General features: G+C 40.0%; 1 protein-coding gene and 1 long non-coding RNA gene across 8 annotated transcripts in view; one reads left to right on the forward strand and one right to left on the reverse strand.

The window, feature by feature from the left end:
* Nucleotides 1-19,147, reverse strand: part of ULK4 (unc-51 like kinase 4) — a 620,462-nt gene that overhangs the window by 134,215 nt on the left and 467,100 nt on the right. For 6 of the 7 annotated variants that reach the window (XM_037742907.1, XM_037742908.1, XM_017540957.2 and 3 more), the window contains one exon: nt 325-510. The exons of the other annotated variant lie outside the window; for it this stretch is intronic. In XM_037742907.1, the coding sequence (XP_037598835.1) occupies nt 325-510 (186 nt within the window). The remainder of the gene's footprint in view (nt 1-324; nt 511-19,147) is intronic. 7 annotated transcript variants of the gene reach the window in all.
* LOC108312811 overlaps nt 1-19,147 on the forward strand; it is a 420,933-nt gene that overhangs the window by 84,335 nt on the left and 317,451 nt on the right. The gene's annotated exons all lie outside the window — the stretch shown is intronic.

Here is a 19,147-nt window from a genome sequence, read left to right on the forward strand (position 1 = left end):
GGGAATTTCATCAGTGTTAAATTTCCTGATTTTGACTAGTCAAGTAACAGAGTATCAATTTTACTTTAGGAAATACCTACTTAGATGGTAACTGGCGTGAGGCACCGTGCCCCTAACTTAATCCCAAATGATTCAGAAATGCAGATCAATAGTATATGACAAATGTCAACAACAGGTGATTACGGAGAAAGGTAACTGGGAGTTCTTTACCACTCTTACAAATTTTCCGGAAATCTGAAATTAGGTCCAAGAAATGGCTACTTACTGTCCATGTGGCTGCCAGCGAAGTCACCCACAGTGTCCCAGGTTTCTGCGTGAACTCACCATTCTCCTGAGAATCCTTAAAAGAAGCTTCTGCTCCTTTGGGTCCTCCTTGGATGTCAGTAAATGAGCAAAAATTTCCACATTTTCAGGAGAGAGGCTGTCTGGGTTTTCCCCTCCATACAGCTGAACCAGTATAGACAGACACTTGGACGAGACATCAAAAATCTCAGGATCTTCATTAGGAAGCTGAAAATTAACAAATATGACTATTTAAATTCCATTGAAGGTGGTATTAGTATTACTCAAAAAGCACAATAAAACTTGGCTTAATAATGGGGTGTGAGCCTGAGTAGTCTGCAAAATACTTTTTTACTTTTGTTGTTGTTTTTAGACAGGGTCTCACTCTGTTGCCCAGGCTGGAGTGCAGTGGTGTGATCACAGCTCACTGTAGCCTCAACCTCCTGGGCTCAAGTGATCCTCCTGCCTCAGCCTCCTGAGTAGCCGGGAGCAAAGGCACACAGCATCATCATGCCCAGCTAATTGTTTTTTTTTTTTGGGGGGGGGGGTGCGGGGTAGATATGTGGCTCCCTATGTTGCCCAGGCTAGTTTTGAACTCCTGGGTTCAAGGAATCCCCTTTCTTCAGCCTCCCAAAGTGCTGGGATTACAGCCATGAGCCACTGTGCCCAGCCTAAACACTTTTTAAATGTATCTTTTTCAAAGTGTATACAGCTGCTCAAACAAAGCTTACAGCACAAAATCAGAAGGTCCTATACAGTCCTTTCTTCTTTTAGTTTTTCTATAATTTTTATTGATACATAATTATACATTTTATGAGGTACAGTGTGAGGTTTTGACACACATATACAATGTGTAATATTCAAATTAGGGTAATTAACATATCCATACATATATCCTTTACTTGTGATGAGAACATTCAGAATCCTCTCTTCTAGCTATTTTGAAATATACATTGTATTTACTATAATGTGGTGAAACCCTAGCCCCACATTCCTCTACTGAATTGTAACTTTGTACCCACTGGCTTGCATCATAGTAACTCTATATTTAGCCTTTTGAACAACTGCCAGACCGTTTTCCAAAGCGCCGCTTGTACCAGCAATGTATGAAAAGTCCATTTTCACTGATAATTGTTATTATCTGTCTTTTTCATTGTCGTTATCCTAGCAGGTCTGGAGTTGTCAACCCTGATGGCTAATGATGGGGAGTGTCTTTTCAGGTGCTGATTGGCCATTTGCATCTCTTTGGAGAACTGGCTGTGCAGACCCTTAGCCCATTTAAAAATCAGGTCATTTGTCTTCATATGGTTGAGTTCTAAGAGTTCTTTACATATTTTAAATACAAGTCCCTAATAATTATATTATAAATAAAAAATTTTTTTTCCCTTTCTGCAAGTTGTCTTTTCACTTTCTTGATATTGTGCTTCGAAGTAAAAAATGTTTTTAATTTTGAAAAACTCTGACAACTTTTTTTACTTGGGTATATGTATGATTTCAGCAACATATAGCTAAGAATGTTCTCATTATTTATTTGTTTTTGTTTTTGAGACAGCATCTCTCTGTCACCCAGGCTGGAGTGCAGTCATGCAAACGGCTCACTGCAGCCTCAACCTCCTGGCTCCCATCAATCCTCTCACCTCAGTCTCCTGAGTAGCTCAGACCACAGGGGTGCACTGTCACACCCAGCTAATATTTAAATTTTGCATAGAGATGGGTCTCACCATGTTGCCGAGGCTAGCCTTGAACTCTTGGGCTTAAACAGTTATCCTGCCTTGTCTTCCCCAAAGTGCTGAGTACAGGCAAGAGCCACCGCACCCAGTCATGCCCATGTTTTCTTCTAAGAGCTTTATAGCTTTAGCTTTTTACATTGGGTCTTTGATGCATTTTGAGTTAATTTTTACATATGGTGTAAGCAGAAGTCCAATTTTTTTCTTTTGCATGTGAATTAACCTTTTACTTTGAGATATTTGTAGATTCGCATGCAGTTCTAAGAACCAATACAGAGAGATTCCATGTATATTTCATCCAGTTTCCCCAATGGAAACATCTTGTATAATAACTATGGTACAATATCACAACTAGGAAATTAACCATCAACCTTATTCTGATTTTACTTGTGTGTGTGTGTGTGTGTGTGTGTGTGTGTGTGTACACACATTGTATTTATCTCTGTGCAACTTAATCACATGTGTAGATTTGATGATAACCACCACCACCAAGATAAGAATTCCATCACAAGGATCCCATTTTAGTAAGAGTCAACTCTCACTCTCCTTCAGTCGTAGCCCCTGGTGACCACAAACTGGTTTGCCATTTTCTCATTTCAAGTATGTTACATAAACGGAATCGCACTGTATATATATGGTTTTCTTCACTCAGCATAATTTCTTTAAAATCCATTCAAGCTTTTTGTATATCAATAGTTCATTTCTTTTTATTATTGAGTAGTATTCCATGACATAGATGTACCATAGTTTAACTAACTCACCATAAAGGAAATTTGAGTTGTTCCCAATTTGGAGCTATTCCAAATAAAACTACTGTGAACATCTGTACCAGTTTTCATGTGAACATTAGCTTTCACTCCTCCAGGATAAATATCAAGAGTACAAGGGCTGGGTTGTATGGGAGACTCATATTTAGTTTTTTAAGAAACTGCCAAACTGTTTTCCAAGGCGGCTATAGTGTTTTACCATTTTATATTCCTAGCATCAATGTCCAAAAGATCCAGTTTCTCAGCCTCTCCCCAGCACTTAGTGTTACTTTTTTTTTTTTTTTTTTTTTTTTTTTTTTTGCCATTCTGATAAATAGGTGATGGTATCTCATTGTAGTTTAAATAAGTCACATTTCCCTGGACGTCTTATCATGTATTCATGACTTTTGCCCTTTCTTAATTGGATGTTTATTTCTTTATTCTTGATATTTGAAAGTTCTTTAAACATTCTAGATACAACGCCTTTCTCAGATATATGGTTTTGAAAATATTTTCCCCCAGTCTGTAGTTTGCCTTTTTATCCATTTTACTGAGTCTTCTGCAGAGAAAAAAAGTTAATTTTGATGAAGTCCAATCACTGGTTTAGCTCTTAGCAACTGTGCTTGTGGTGGCACGTACAACAAACTCTTTGCCAAAACACGTGTCCTGAGGACTTTCTCCTGTATTTTTTTCCAAATGTTTTATAGTTTTATATTTTACGTCTAACTAACTTACATTTAAATTAACTTAATTTGGCGTTAATTTTTATATAAAATACGAGGTGTAGGTAGAGGATTTTATTGTTTTGTTTTGCCACCGTGCATCCAATTGCTCCAGCACCATTCTTGAAAAGGCTGCTGTCCTGTGGTATTGCATGTTTAATGAGCTGGCAGCTAGAGAAAGCTGGTCTCAGAAAGGCAGAGGAGCCTTGTCTTGTGAGAATTAGAGCTGAGGGGCTTCATAGTCCTCTGGCATCACTTCCTTTTGTATCTATGGTTAGAAACGTACATGATAGGAACTCTAGGAATCTTATGGATCCCTCTTTTAGGGTCTCTGGTCAACGTGGCCACCATGTGACACTTAATGCAGCGTTCCTGTTTCAGGCAGTCACCTGCGAGGGTTCCTGCGTGCGCGCGTGGGAACTGTTCAAATCTCGGACCCCTGATGATCCTTGGAGCCACCCGACCCTTCTGCCACAATTTCTGTTTCAACCATGATACAGTCAGTCACACAAGGGATTCACCTGGCACACAGACTGCCCATCACTGCCTGCACTAGGTCCAGCTTGACTTTACCGGAAAAGTTGACAAGGATGCAGTAGGATGGGCCCAGCTGTGTACTGTACTGGAAAAATAAGCAGGAATGGCACTGAGGAACTTCTTTAGCACTCACAATCATTCTTTTCTTTCTTTTTAGGTTTTAATCCATCCTTCTGTTTGAGCCTTTGATCTGAGACTAAGCATTCGCTTCATGCTTGCGTATTTTCTCGTCTTGTGCTTCCCCATGGTCGTGTCAGGCTGTGGCTTCCTCTGGAATCTATTGTTAGTGTACGTTAGTAACAGAAATGCAACTGATTTTCTACTGAGGTATAACTGATATACAAAAACTTGCACGTACTTAATGTATACATTTTGATAAGTTTGTTTATTGATCTTGTATCCTGAAACCTTGCTGAACTCACTTATTAATACTAGGAGTCTTCTTGAAGCTTCTTTGGCATTTTCTACATAGATAATTGTGTCACCTGCAAATGCAGATAGGTTTATTTCTTCCTTTCTTCCTTTGCAATGGGGATTCCTTTTATTTCTTTCCTCATCCTACTGCACTGGCTAGAACTTCCTCTAGGATGTTAAATGAGCTTAGTGTGAGTAGACACTCTGCCATGTACCCAATCTTAGAGAGAAAGGATTTAGTAATTCATTATTAAGTACTATGCTAGCTGTAGATGTTTATAGATGCCCTTTATCAGGTTAAGAACGCTCCCTCTCTAATTCTAGTGTGATAATTTTTTATCATGAATAGGTGCTGGTTTTGTCAATTACTTTTTTCTGTATCAATCTATATAATCATGTAGTATTTAACCTGTTTATATGGTAAAATACATTAACTGATGTTTTAATGTTGAACAAGCCTTACACTTCTAGAATAAATCCCGCTCTGTTCACTCTCTTTATACATTGACGTATTTGAATTGCTAATATTTTGCTGAGGAGTTTTATATCTAAGTTTACAAGAGATACTGGTTGTAGTGTTTTTTGAAGTAAACTTTCTTTGTCTTAGTTTAGTCATCTAGTAATTGTACAACATTTCGTTTCCATTAACAATAGCTTTTCCTGTGTTGCCAGCACTGTAAGATATATTTAACCCTTCTCTATTTTCATAGAATTTAGATACTTGGTGAGATTGAAGTAGGCTTCTATTTCAATCTACTCTGATATGTCTATTTTTTAGTTCAAATAACTGGAGGATGTTTATCATAAGTAATATTTTAAATAGTAGCTTATTTTCTGGATCCTTGTAGATCTGAAAATGTCTTTGTTTTGCCACAAAAAATAAATATTTTACAGGTATAAAATCTTTCCATTTTCCCTGGCTTAACAGGGAAGGGTATACCCAACTGCCTGAAACAACAAACTAGCATACAAACGTATAAAGCAATGGTTCTTAAGATACTAGACATAAGATAGTGAAGGACAGCGATCCCTGAGAGATGGGACACAAATAGGATGAGACCTCTCCTACTGTCCCAGGTTAGAGACTTGAGAGTTTTCAGGCCTATGTGCAGGGAGGACAGCAGAGGTGGATCCCAGTGGATTCCTTAAGTTGAGGAGACAGAGCAAAAAGTCCTGAAAGACCACGACGGCTAGAGTTAACAGGATGAGGTAACAGAGAGAACAAGTTGGGGCGAGGCTCACTCAGGAAGAAACAGATAACTTGGGTAGCACATTATCCATTAGAGAAAATAAATTTATGGCTAAAAATCATCCTACAAAAAAACAAAGCAACAACAAAAACATAAATACTCCAGAGTCAGATGGCTTTACCGGTGAATTCTCCCAAACATTTAAGGAAGAAGTAATACCAATTCTACCCAAAGTCTTCCACAAAACTAAGAAAAAGGGAACACTTCTGAACTCATTCTCTGAGGGGAGTACAACCCTGATACCCAAACCAGAAAAAAAATTACAAACAACAACAATACAAACAAAAGCCCACTATAGGTCAATATTCCTTAAGAATACACATGCCAAAACCCTGAATAAGATAGCAGCAAACCAAATCAGCAATATGTGAAGAGTATTATAGATCATTACCCTAGGAATTCAAAATTAGTTTAACATCTGAAAATCAATCAATGCTGCACGCAATAACATTAGAAGAACAGAAACGACATGATCTTCTCAACAGTCACAAAAGCAGCACTTCACAAAATGTATTAAAAACACTCAGCAAGTTAGGAACAGAAGGGAACTTTCTCAACTGATAGAAGACATCTATGAACAACCTGTTGCTAACATACTTAATGACAAAAGAGTGAACTTTCTTCCCCTAAGATCATGAACAGAGATGTCCACTCTTCCTGTAGTCATTATTATAACAGAGGTTCTATCTAGAGAAATACATAAGAAAACTAGCACCCAAAAAGAAGCAAAACTATCTCTATTTGCAGAAGACAATCTTATACATAGAAAATCCTAAGGAACCCTTTAAAAAAAACTTTTAGGACTAAAACAAGTTCAGCAAGGCTGCAGGATATGAGATCAATATACAAAAATCAATTTTTTTTTTTTTTTTTTTGAGATGGATTCTTGCTGTGTTACCAGGCTGGAACGCAGTGGCACAATCCTGGCTCACTGCAACCTCCACCTCCTGGGTTCAAGCAATTCTTCCACCTCAGCCTACTGAGTAGCTGGGACCACAGGCACATGCCACCACATCCGGCTAATTTTTGTATTTTTAGTAGAGATGGGGTTTCACCCTCTTGGCCAGGATGGTCTCCATCTCTTGACCTCGTGATCTGCCCACCTCGGCCTCCCAAAGTGCTAGGATTACAAGCGTGAGCCACCGCGCCCGGCCAAAAATCAATTGTATTTCTACACACTAACAATGAACAATCTGGAGTTGAAATTAAGAAAATAATTTCATTTATAATAGCACTAAAATAAATGGCATATTTAGGAATAAAGGCAGCAAAAATACATAATGAAAAGTACAAAACACTATAAAAACATTAAAAAATTAAAGAAAGTCTACATAAATTTAAAAAAACTTGCATTGTTCATAAATTAGAAGACTGAATATTGTGAAGATGGCAACACACACAAAACTGATCTATAGATTCAAAGCATTCTCTATCAAAATTACAGTTGTCTAGTTTGGCACAAATTGATGAGCAGATCCTAAAATTCATATGGAAATGCCAGGAACCAAGAATAGCCTAAAAAACATTACAAAAGAAGAACAAGGTTGGAAGACTCCAACTTCCTAATTTTAAAATTTACTAGAAAGCAACAGTAATCCAACAAATGTGGCATTGGCCATAAGAGAGCTATATAGACCAACGGGATAGAATTAAGAGCCCAGACAAATCTTTACATGTATGTCAACTGGTTTTTAACAAGGGTTCCAAGACAATTCAATAGGGGGAAATAGTCTTCTCTACAAATGGTGCTGAGACAACTGGATATCTACATATATAAAAAAATTGGACCCTACATCACACCATATACAAAAATTAACTTGATTGGTGGCTGGCAAGATGGCCAAATAGGAAGAGCTCTGGTCTGCAGCTCCCAGCAACATCAGCACGGAAGGTGGTTGACTTCTGCATTTCCAGCTGAGGTCCTGGCTCATCTCACTGGGACTGCTTAGACAGTGAGTGCAGCCCACAGACGGCGAGCTGAAGCAGGGTGGGGCACTGCCTCACCCAGGAAGCACAAAGGGTCGGGGAACTCCCTCTCCTAGCCAAGGGAAGCCATGAGGGACTGTACCCTGAGGAACAGTGCACCCCAGCCCACATGCTATGCTTTTCCCATGGTCTTTGTAACCTGGAGAGCAGGAGATTCCCTCAAGTGTCTACAAAACCAGGGTCCTGGGCCTCAAGCACAAAACTGGGTAGCCCTTTGGACAGCCCTTTGGTAACCCAGCTGGCTGCAGAAGTTTTTTTTATATGCCAGTGGCGCCTGGAATGACAGCGAGACAGAACCGTTCACTCCCCTGGAAAGGGGGCTGCGGCCAGGTAACCAAGTACTCTAGCTCAGCGATCCCACCCCCACAGAGCCCAGCGAGCTAAGACACTCTGGCTTGGAATTCTTGCAGCCAGCACAGCAATCAAAAGTCGACCTGGGACACTTGAGCTTGGTTGGGGGAGAGGCATCCACCATTGCTGAGGCCTGAGTAGGCGGTTTTCCCCTCACAGTGTAAATGAAGCCTCCAGGAAGTCCGAACTGGATGGAGCCCACCACAGCTCGGCAAAGATGCTGTAACCACACTGCCTCTCTAGATTCCTTTTCTCTGGGCAGGGCATCTCTGAAAGAAAGGCAGCGGCCCCCGTCAGGGGCTTACAGATCAAACTCCCATCTCCCTGGGACAGAGGACCTGAGGGTAGGGGTGGCTGTGGGAGCAGGTACAGCAGACTTAAACGTTCCTGCCTGCTGGCTCTGAAGAGAGCAGCCAATCTCCTAGCACAGCACTCGAACTCTGCTAAGGGACAGACTGCCTCCTCAAGTGGGTCCCTGAGCCCATGCCTCCTGACTGGGAGACACCTACCAGCAGGGGTCAACAGACACCTCATACAGGAGAGCTCCAGTGGCAGCTGGTGTGTACCTTTCTGGGACGAAGCTTCCAGAGGAAGGAGCAGGCAGCAATCTTTGCTGTTCTGCAGCCTCCGCTGGTGATACCCAGGCAAACAGGGTCTGGAGTGGACCTCCGGCAAACTCCAGCAGACCTGCAGCAGAGGGGCCTGTTAGAAGAAAAACTAACAAACAGAAAGAAACAGCATCAACATCAACAAAAAGGACCTCCACACAGAAACCCCATCCGAAGGTCACCACCAACAAAGACCAAAGGTAGATAAATCCATGAAGATGAGAAAAAAACAGTACAAAAAGGCTGAAAATTCCAAAAACCGCAATGTCCCTTTTCCTCCAATAGATCACAACTTATTGCCAGTGAGGAAACGAAACCGGACGGAGAACGAGTTTGACGAATTGACAGAAGCAACTCCTCTGAGCAAAGGAGCATGTTCTAACCCAATGCAAGGAAGCTGAGAACCTTGATAAAAGGTTAGAGGAATTGCTAACTAAAATAACCAGTGTAGAGAAGAACATAAATGACCTGATGGAGCTGAAAAACACAGCGTGAGAACTCTGTGAAGCATACACAAGTATCGGCAGGTATCGGTGATTCTGCCAAATCAATTGAGCGGAATAAAGGATGTCAGGGACTGAGGATCAACTTAATGAAATAAAGCATGAAGACAAGATGAGAGACAAAAGAAAGAAAATGAACGAACAAAGCCTCCAAGAAATGTGGGACTATTTGAAAGACCAAACCTAGGTTTGATCGGTGTACCTGAAAGTGATAGGGAGAATGGAACCAAGTTGGAAAACACTCTTCAGAGTATTATCCAAGAGAACTTCCCCAACCTAGCAAGACACCAACATTCAAATTCAGGAAATACAGAAAATACCACAAAGATACTCCTTGAGAAGGGCAACCCCAAGGCACATAATCATCAGATCCACCAAAATTGAAATGAAGGAAAAATGTTAAGGGCAGTCAGAGAGAAAGGTCGGGTTACCCACAAAGGGAAGCCCATCAGGGTAACTGCAGATCTCTTGGCAGAAACTATACAGGCCAGAAGAGAGTGGGGGCCAATATTTAACATTCTTAAAGAAAATAACTTTCAGCCCAGAATTGCATATCCAGCCAAACTAAGCTTCATAAGCAAAGGAGGAATAAAATCCTTTTCACACAAGCAAATGCTGAGAGATTCTGTCACCACCAGGTCTGTTTTATAAGAGCTCCTGAAGGAAGCACTAAATATGGAAAGAAAAAACCAGTCACTGCAAAAATATACCAAATTATGAAGACCATCAACACTACAAAGAAACTGCATCAACAAATGGGCAAAATAACCAGCTAGTATTATAATGACAGGAATAAATTCACACATAACAATATTAACCCTAAATGTAAATGGGCTAAATGCCCCAATTAAAAGACACAGACTGGCAAATTGGATAAAGAGTCAAGACCCATCTGTGTGCTGTATTTAGGAGACCCATCTCACATGCAAAGACGCATGTAGGCTCAAAATAAAGGGATGGAGGAAGATTTACCAAGCAAATGGAAAGCAAAAATAGCAGGGGTTGCAATCCTAGTCTCTGATAAAACAGACTTTAAACTAACAGAGATCAAAAGAGACAAAGAAGGGCATTACATAATGATAAAAGGATCAATGCGACAAGAAGAGCTAACTATCCTAGATATACATGCACCTAATACAGGAACACCCAGATTCATAAAGCAAGTTCTTAGAGACCTACAAAGAGACTTAAGACTCCCCCACAATAATAGTGGGAGACTTTAACACCCCACTGTCAATATTAGATCAACAAGACAGAAAATTAACAAGGATGTTCAGGACTTGCACTCAGCTCTGGACCAGGCAGACCTTACAGACATCTACAGAACTCTCCATCCCAAATCAATAGAATATGCATTATTCTCAGCACCACATCACAATTACTCTAAAACTGAACACATAATTGGAGGTAAAACATTCCTCAGCAAATGCAAATGAAGGGAAATCATAACAGTTTCTCAGATCACAGCACAATCAAATTACAACTCAGGATTAAGAAACTCACTCAAAACTGCACAACTACATGGAAACTGAACAACCTGCTCTTAAATAACTACTGGGTAAATAATGAAATTAAGGCAGAAATAAATAAGTTATTTCAAACCAATGAGAACAAAGACACAACATACCAGAATCTCTGGGTCACAGCTAAAGCAGTGTTCAGAGGGAAATTTATAGTACTGAATGCCCACAGAAGAAAGTGAGAAAGACCTGAAATCAACACCCTAACATCACAATTAAAAGAACTAGAGAAGCAAGAGAAAACAAATTCAAAAGCTAGCCGAAGACAAGACATAACTTAAGATCAGGGCAGAACTCAAAGAGATAGAGATACAAAAAAAAAAAAAAAAAAAAAAAAAAAAAAAAAAAAAAAAAATCAGTCAATCCAGGAGTTATTTTTTTTGAAAAGATTAACAAAACAGACCTCTAGCCAGACTAATAAAAGAGAGAATAATCAAATAGACACAATAAAAAATGATAAAGGGGAGATCACCACGGATCTCAAACGGAAATACAAACTACCATCAGAGAATACTATGCACCCCTATACACAAATAAACTAGAAAATCTAGAAGAAATGGATAAATCCCTGGACACACAGGCCCTCCCAAGACTAAATCAGGAAGAAGTCAAACACCTGAATAGACCAATAACAAGTTCTGAAATTGAGGCAGTAATAAATAGCCTACCAACCAAAAAAAGCCCAGGCCCAGACAAATTGACAGCCAAATTCTACCAGAAGTACCGTTCCTTCTGAAACTATTCCAAACAACAGAAAAAGGACTACTCCTCCCTAAGTCATTTTATGAAGCCAGCTTCATCTTGATATCAAAACCTGGCAGACACAATAAGCAAAGAAAATTTCAGGACAATATCCCTGATGAACATCGATTTGAAAATCCCCAATAAAATACTGGCAAACTGAATCCAGCAGCACATCATAAGCCTTATCTACTACGATCAAGTTGGTTTCATCTCTGGGATGCAAGGCTGGTTCAACATATGCAAATCAATAAATGTAACCATCACATGAACAGAACCAATGATGAAAACCACATGATTATCTCAACAGATGCAGAAAAGGCCTTTGATAAAATTCAACAGCACTTCATGCTAAAAACTCTCAATAAACTAGGTATTAATAGAACATATCTCAAAATAATAAGAGCTATTTATGACAAACCCACAGCCAATATCATATTGAATGGGGAGAAGTTAGAAGTATTCCCTCTGAAAACCAGCACAAGACAAGGATGCCTTCTCTCACCGCTCCTATCCCACATAGCTTTGCAAGCTCTGGCCAGGGCAATCAGGCAAAAGAAAGAAAGAAAGCATATTCAAATAGAAAGAGAGGAAGTCACATTATCTCTGTTTGCAGATGACATGAAAAGTCCACTCTCTCAGCCCAAAAACTCTTTAAGAAATACCATTTGACCCAGCAATCCCATTACTGTCATATGCCCAAAGGATTATAAACCATTAAACTGTAAAGACGCATGCACACATATGCTTATTGCATCACTGTTCACAATAGCAAAGACTTGGAACCAACCCAAATGCCCATCAATGACAGACTGAATGAAGAAAATGTGGCACATATACACCATGGAACTCTATGTAGCCACAAAAAAAGAAGGAGTTCATGTCCTTTGCAGGGACATGGATGAAGCTGGAAACCATCATTCTCAGCAAACACAGGAACAGAAAACGAAACAACACATGTTCTCATTAACAAGTGGGAACTGAACAGTGAGAACACGTGGACACAGGGAGGGGAACACCACACACTGGGCCTATCGGGGATGGGGTGAGGGGCTCGGGGAGGGAGAGCATTAGAATAAATACTTAATGTAGATGATGGGTTGATGGGTGCAGCAAACCGCCATGCCACATGTATACCTATGTAACAAGCCTGCACATTCTGCATAGGCATCCAGAACTTAAAGTAGAATAACAATAAAAATTAAGATAGATCAAAACTTAAATATTTGAGCTAAATGTGCTTGCGTGCAGAGGCTCATTCCTCTAGTCCCAGTACTTTGGGAGGCCAAGGCAGGTGGATTGCTTGAGCTCAGGACTTTGAGAACAGCCTGAGCAATGTGGTGAATCCCCATCTCTACAAATGATACAAAATTTATCCAGACACGATGGCACACACCTATAGTCCCAACTACTCAGGAGGCTGATGCAAGAGGGTGGACTGAGCCCAGGAAGTGAAGGTGGCAGTGAGCGGAGATCATGCTACCGCGCTCTACACTGGGCAACAGAGCAAGACTCCACCTCAAAATAAATGTATATAAGATACAGAAAACACAGGAGTAAGTCTTGTGACCTTAGGTCAGACAATAATTTCTTATGAATGATGCCAAAAGCATAGCAACAAAAGAAAAAATAGATAAACTGGACTTCATCAAAATCTAAAACTGATTTGCTATAAAGGATATAATCAAGAAAGTAAAAAGGCAGTCTACAAGAGAAATATTTTATAAATCTGAAACCTAATAAGGAACTTGTACATACACATTTCTTACAACTCACTAACTTAAAAAATGATCCAATTTTTGAAAGAGCAAAAGGTCGATCTGAACAAATATTTCTCCGAAGAAGGTATGAATATAGTCAATAAACACAGGAAAAGATGCTCAATATCATCTGCCATCAAGAAAATGCAAATCAGTGGGTGGGCATGGTGGGTTGCAACTGTAATCCCAGCACTCTGGGAGGCCAAGGTGGGCGCATCCCTAGAGGTCAGGAGTTTGAGACCACCCTGGCCAACACGGTGAAACCTCATCTCTACTAAAAATACAAAAATTAGCTGGGCCTGGTGGCATGTGCCTGTAGTCCCAGCTATTTCGGAGGCTGAGTTAGAATTGCTTGAACCCAGGAGGTGGGGGTTGCTGTGAGCAGAGATCATGCCACTGTACTCTGGCCTGGGTGACAGACAAGACCCTGTCTCAAAAAAAAAAAACCAAAGAAAAAAGAAAATGCAAATTAAAACCACCATGATAATATTGCTTCATACTCCACAGAGGGAGTATAATAAAAAAAACTCAGACAGTAACAAGCAGCTGGTGAGTATGTGGAGAAACGGAAATCCTCACAAACTGCTGGTGGAAATGTTAATGGTGCAGGCACTGGAAAATAGTCTGGCAGTTTCCTTTAAAGGTCAGACATAGATTTACATATGACCAGCTCCCAGATATATATTCAAGAAGAGAAACTGTATGTTTATACAGCAATTTGTACACAAATTTTCATAGCAATGTTATTCATAATACCCAAAATGTGAAAGCAACTGAAATGTCCATCAACTGATGAACGGATACACAAATGCGATACATCTCATGGAGTATGATTTAGGAATAACGAGGGAGGAAGTACTGATCCTTGCTACAAGCATGAAGGAATCTTGAAAACATAGAGCAAAGAGAACAACAAAAACAATCAAACTACGTATTTCCATATATATGAAATATCCCAAATAGCCAATTTATAGAAACAGAAAGCAAATTAGTGATTGATTAGAGTTGTAGGGAGAGGGAATGGGGAACGACTTTTAATGAGTATGAGGTTGCTGTTGGAGATGATGAAAATATTCTGCAGTCAGAAAATGGTTGCACAACATACAAAAATACTGAATTATGTACTTTTGAAGAGTTTATTGTATGACATGTGAATTAATGCTGAATGAAAGTGTTATTTAAAAACCAGTGGTAATTGTACATGAAGTGTTCAAGAAAACTGAAAAGGAAGAAATAATTTCTAATTCATTCTCTGAGTTCAGCATTATCCTGATACCCAAACTAGACAGTTACCTACTACCAGGGATGGCAAAAACAATACAAAACTAAACAAAGACAGCATAAGTAATGCCATTCTCCCATGCGTCTGTGTCTCTATATGGCTGTCTTCTCAAAAGGACAGCAGACATCCTGGATTAGGGACCCACCACGCTCTGGTATACCTCATCCTAACTCATATGTGCAAGAGCACTATTTACGAATGCAGCTATCCTAGAGTAGTGGAGGTTAGGACTTTAACATATCTTTTCCAGGGGGCACAAGTTACCCCATAACAATGTACCCCAACCACAAGATCTTCTCAGGAGAAAATGCATTTGACAATATCCAACACTTATTTACAACGTAGAACTGGAGTAGAATGGAACTTCTAGTAAACCAAAGACAAAATCCTAAGGTCCCCCAACCACCTGAACAGCCTTCTTTCTCAGCCACAGCACTCTAAAACCTAACCTGAAACACGGGTTCGGGGAAGTGGGGGGTCCAGACATGCCTCATTCCACCCTCCAGCATCAACATCAACACATACCTTTTGTCTGATAAGAAACATTCACAATCTATTCTCAGTGAAACCTGCTTAGAGGCTTTATCTGCATGATAGAATGTTCTCCACAACCTCTTATCATGACCCAGACATTCCTTTCTCTTTTTTTTTTTTTTTTTGTTTGTTTTTGAGACGGAATCTCACTCTGTCCCCCAGGCTGGAGTGTAGTGGTGAGATCTCCGCTCACTGCAACCTTTGCCTCCCAGGTTCAAGCGATTCTCCCGCCCCAGCCTCCTGAGTAGCTGGGATTACAGGCGCATGCTGCCATGCCTGGCTAATTTTTGTGCTTTTAGTAGAGACAGGGTTTTGCCATGTTGGCCAGGCTGGTCTCAAACTCCTGACCTCAAGTGATCCACCTGCCTCGGCTTCCCAAAGTGCTGGGATTTCAGGCATGAGCCCGGCAACCTTTCTACTGACAATAACTCTTTCAACCAATTGTCAATCAGAAAAATTTTAAATCTACCTATAATCTGAAAGCCGCCCCGACCCCTTTTCTGTGGACATTCCTAAACCAGATAAAGGTTGTGTAGGAGACTGAATGCTTCCCCGAGATTATGAAGACAGGCAGGATGTCTCTTCTCAACACTGTTTGGAAAATTCCGGCCAAAGCAATCAGCACACCCCCTACCAGAAGTTCCACCCAGTGGCATCCAGATTGGAAAAATATAACATAGTAACTTTATTTGCATAAGTCTGATCCTGTATGTAGAATATCAGATATAATGAACAAACAAGGTACTAGAGTACATGACTGAGTTTAAGGATGCAGGATTCAAGAAAAACACACAACATCAACTATAATTTTCACATAAGTAGCAATCAGGAATTGAAATTAAAACAAACAATATCAGTATAATAGCATCGAAAAATTGAAAATGCTTAGGGATAAATCCGACACAGGATGAAGGATATACACATGAAAAATACAAAACATTGATGAACGTAAAAAGGACTTAAATAAATGGAGAGATACACCTTGTTCATTATCCAGATAACTTGATATTATTCCCAATATTTTCCCCAAATTACTCTGTATATTCAATACAATGTCAATAAAAACCCACAAGTTGTGGGGTTTTTTTATTTTATTTTTTTGTAGAAATCCACAAGCCACATCAACGTTTCATATGGAAACGTAAAGAACACGGAATAGCCAAAACAAATCTCAGGAGACGCCCATAGGCTCACACAGTCAACTGATTTCTGATAAAGGTCCATGGCAATAGAGCTGAGATTACATTTTCTTTTTTCTTGGGACAGAGTGGAGTGCAGGCTGGAGTGCAGTGTCGCAATCTCGGCTTACTGCAACCTCTGCCTCCTAGGTTCAAGGGATTCTCATGCCTCAGGCTAAGTAGCTGGAATTAAAGGCATGCACCACGACGCCTGGCTAATTTTTTGTATTTTTAGTAGAGACAGGGTTTTGCTATGTTGCCCAGGTTGGTCTCGAACTCCTGGCCCCAAGTAATCTGCCTGCCTTGTCCTCTCAAAGTGCTGGGATTATAGGCATGAGCCACTGTGTCTGGCCAACAGAATACATTTTCAACAAATGCTCAAATATGCAAAACCATAAGCTTGTACCTAGCTTTTGCATCATGTAACAAAATGAACTGCAAAAGGATAAAAGGACTTGCAGTAGTCTGTTCTCATGCTGCTGATAAAGACATACCTGAGACTGGGTAATCTATAAGAAGAAAAGAGGTTTAATGGATTTACGGTTCCACATGGCTGGGGAGGCTTCCCATCATGCAGAAGGTGAACGGTACATGGCGGAAGACAAGAGAAGAATGAGAGCCAAGTGAAAGGGGTTTCCTCTTAAAAAACGATCTGCTCTTGTGAGACTTACACATTACCATGGGAACAGCAGGGGGGAAACTGCCCCCATGATTCAATTATCTCCCACTGGTCCCTCCCACAACATGAGGGAATCATGGGAGCTACAATTCAAGATGAGATTTCGGTGGGGGCACAGCCAAGCACTATCAGGCGTGAAAATAAAAGCCGAAACTATAAAACTGCCAAGAGAAAACACAGGAGAAAACATTTTGATCTTGGACTGGGGAAAGGTTTAATAGGTTTAATTGCAAAAACATGAATTACAAAAGGAAAAATTGATAAAAAGACTTTAAAAAATGCTCTTCAAAAGTCATTGTCTAGTTAATAAAATGATCAATAAAAAGTAGATATTACCACCACTACCCTCATCATCACAAAGTGTACCTTAATGGAGATCCATGGGAAAGTTTTCTTTCAAACTTAAAATCAGAGAATCTTTCTTGCCCCATGGAACGGTTTTCTTTTCGTTTCCTCCTCCTTTCTGGGCAATACACATCTTGTAAACTTGTAAATAACTATAAATATTTTTTGTCTGGCAACCAGGACTCCCCAAATCAAAACTATGACCCGACTTCAGTGATTTTGTTAGACTCCTTTTTCTGGAAACTTCACCCTGTATTATTTCTGTTGCTGTCTTCATGCTTCCCACTTTACTTGGGGTTGCCAGACTTAGAAAAAGGGGCACCTGAATAAATCTGAACTTCAGATTAAAAAAATCATTTTTACCCTAAGTATGTCCATTTGGCATCTTATATTTTCTGTCAACCCTAACTTTATTGCAAACATTCTTATCAGCCACCTCAAATACTTTGCAGGAGAGATGAGATATAAATACATACACATGTACAACTTGGAAATACTTCATAGTAAACTTACATTTGGATTTAAAAGCCATTTTAAAACAATTTAAAATCACAGTTGTGTTTACCTCTCGTTATTCAATCTACTCAACGTAACGCATTTCAAAGTCTTTCACATTTTATATTCTATTTTAAAAATAACGCCTGCTGCAGTGCTTTGTCAAAAAGCATATGAAAATATTTGTTTTCAGAGAAGATATTAACTAACCAAGAAAGGAAAAATAATCGCTTAATTCTACCTTTTTTTAATACTACCAGAAAGCACGTGAAGAAGAGACTCGTCCATGTTGTTAGGACATCTTTAACAAAAGATCTCCCATTCGGACATCAGTCCTGTTCCTCTTCATTTTCTTGTATCACTCTTGCCCAAACTCAGCCAAAGAGGCCGCAGAAAGCATCATGAAGCTGATGAATGGTGCTGACTCCGGGTGACGCAGCTCAAGGAACCACCACTGCCCAGGGCCTTGGCACCACCCCCTTTCTCTTGAGAAGGATACTTAGTCTCCTTTGACCCCAGACACACTATATTTTTAAATGTGGGAATTCAGAGGGTAGAAAACCCGCCACCACTTTTACTGATTTAGTTTTAAGTCGACATATCACAGACTAGAGTACCAGGGTGTCAAAAAAGAAATGTAAAACAAGTTGAAAATCACAGCCAGGTAAGCTCAACCTTGCCTCCTGCACTGCCCTACTTAACTCTCCTAAGGCTCTTCCTACTCCCATCACGTCAATGACTAAAGAGGCGGAAAGCTCAGGGTATTATTCAGGAAAACTTTCCTAACCTAGTAAGACAGGATAATACTCAACTCCAGGTAATACAGAGAACACCGCAGAGATATTCCTCAAGAAGAGCAACCCCAAGGCACACAATCGTTAGATTCACCAGGGTTGAAATAAAGGAGAAAATTCTAAGGGCAGCTAGAGAGAAAGGTCAGGGAAGCCCATCAGACTCACAGCAGATCTCTCAGCAGAAACCCTACAAACTAGAAGAGAGTGGGGGGGGTCAATATTCAATATCCTCAAAGAAAAGAATTTTCAATCCAGAATCTCATATCCAGCCAAACTAAGCTGCATAAATGAAGGAAAAATAAAATTTTTCGTGAACAAGCAAGCACTCAGATTTCATCACCACCAGGCCTGCTTTACAAGAGCTTCTGAAAGAAGCACCACACACAGAAAGGAACAACCAGTATCAGTCATCCCAAAAACTTACCAAAAGGTAAAGAGTATCTTCATAATGAAGAATCTGTATCAACTAATGGGTAATATAGCCAGCTAGCATTAAATGACAATATTAAACTCACAAACATCAATATTAATCCTAAGTTTAAATGGATTAAATGCCCCAATCAAAGACACAGACACGCAAATTGAATAAAAAGTCAAAACCTATTGGTTCACTGTATCCAGATCCATCTCATAAGCAAGGATGCACAGACTCAAAACAAAAGGTTCGAGGAAGACTCACCAACCAAACGGAGA

This window comes from Cebus imitator, unplaced genomic scaffold, assembly GCF_001604975.1.
Source record: "Cebus imitator isolate Cc_AM_T3 unplaced genomic scaffold, Cebus_imitator-1.0 Scaffold129, whole genome shotgun sequence".
Lineage (NCBI taxonomy): Eukaryota > Metazoa > Chordata > Mammalia > Primates > Cebidae > Cebus > Cebus imitator.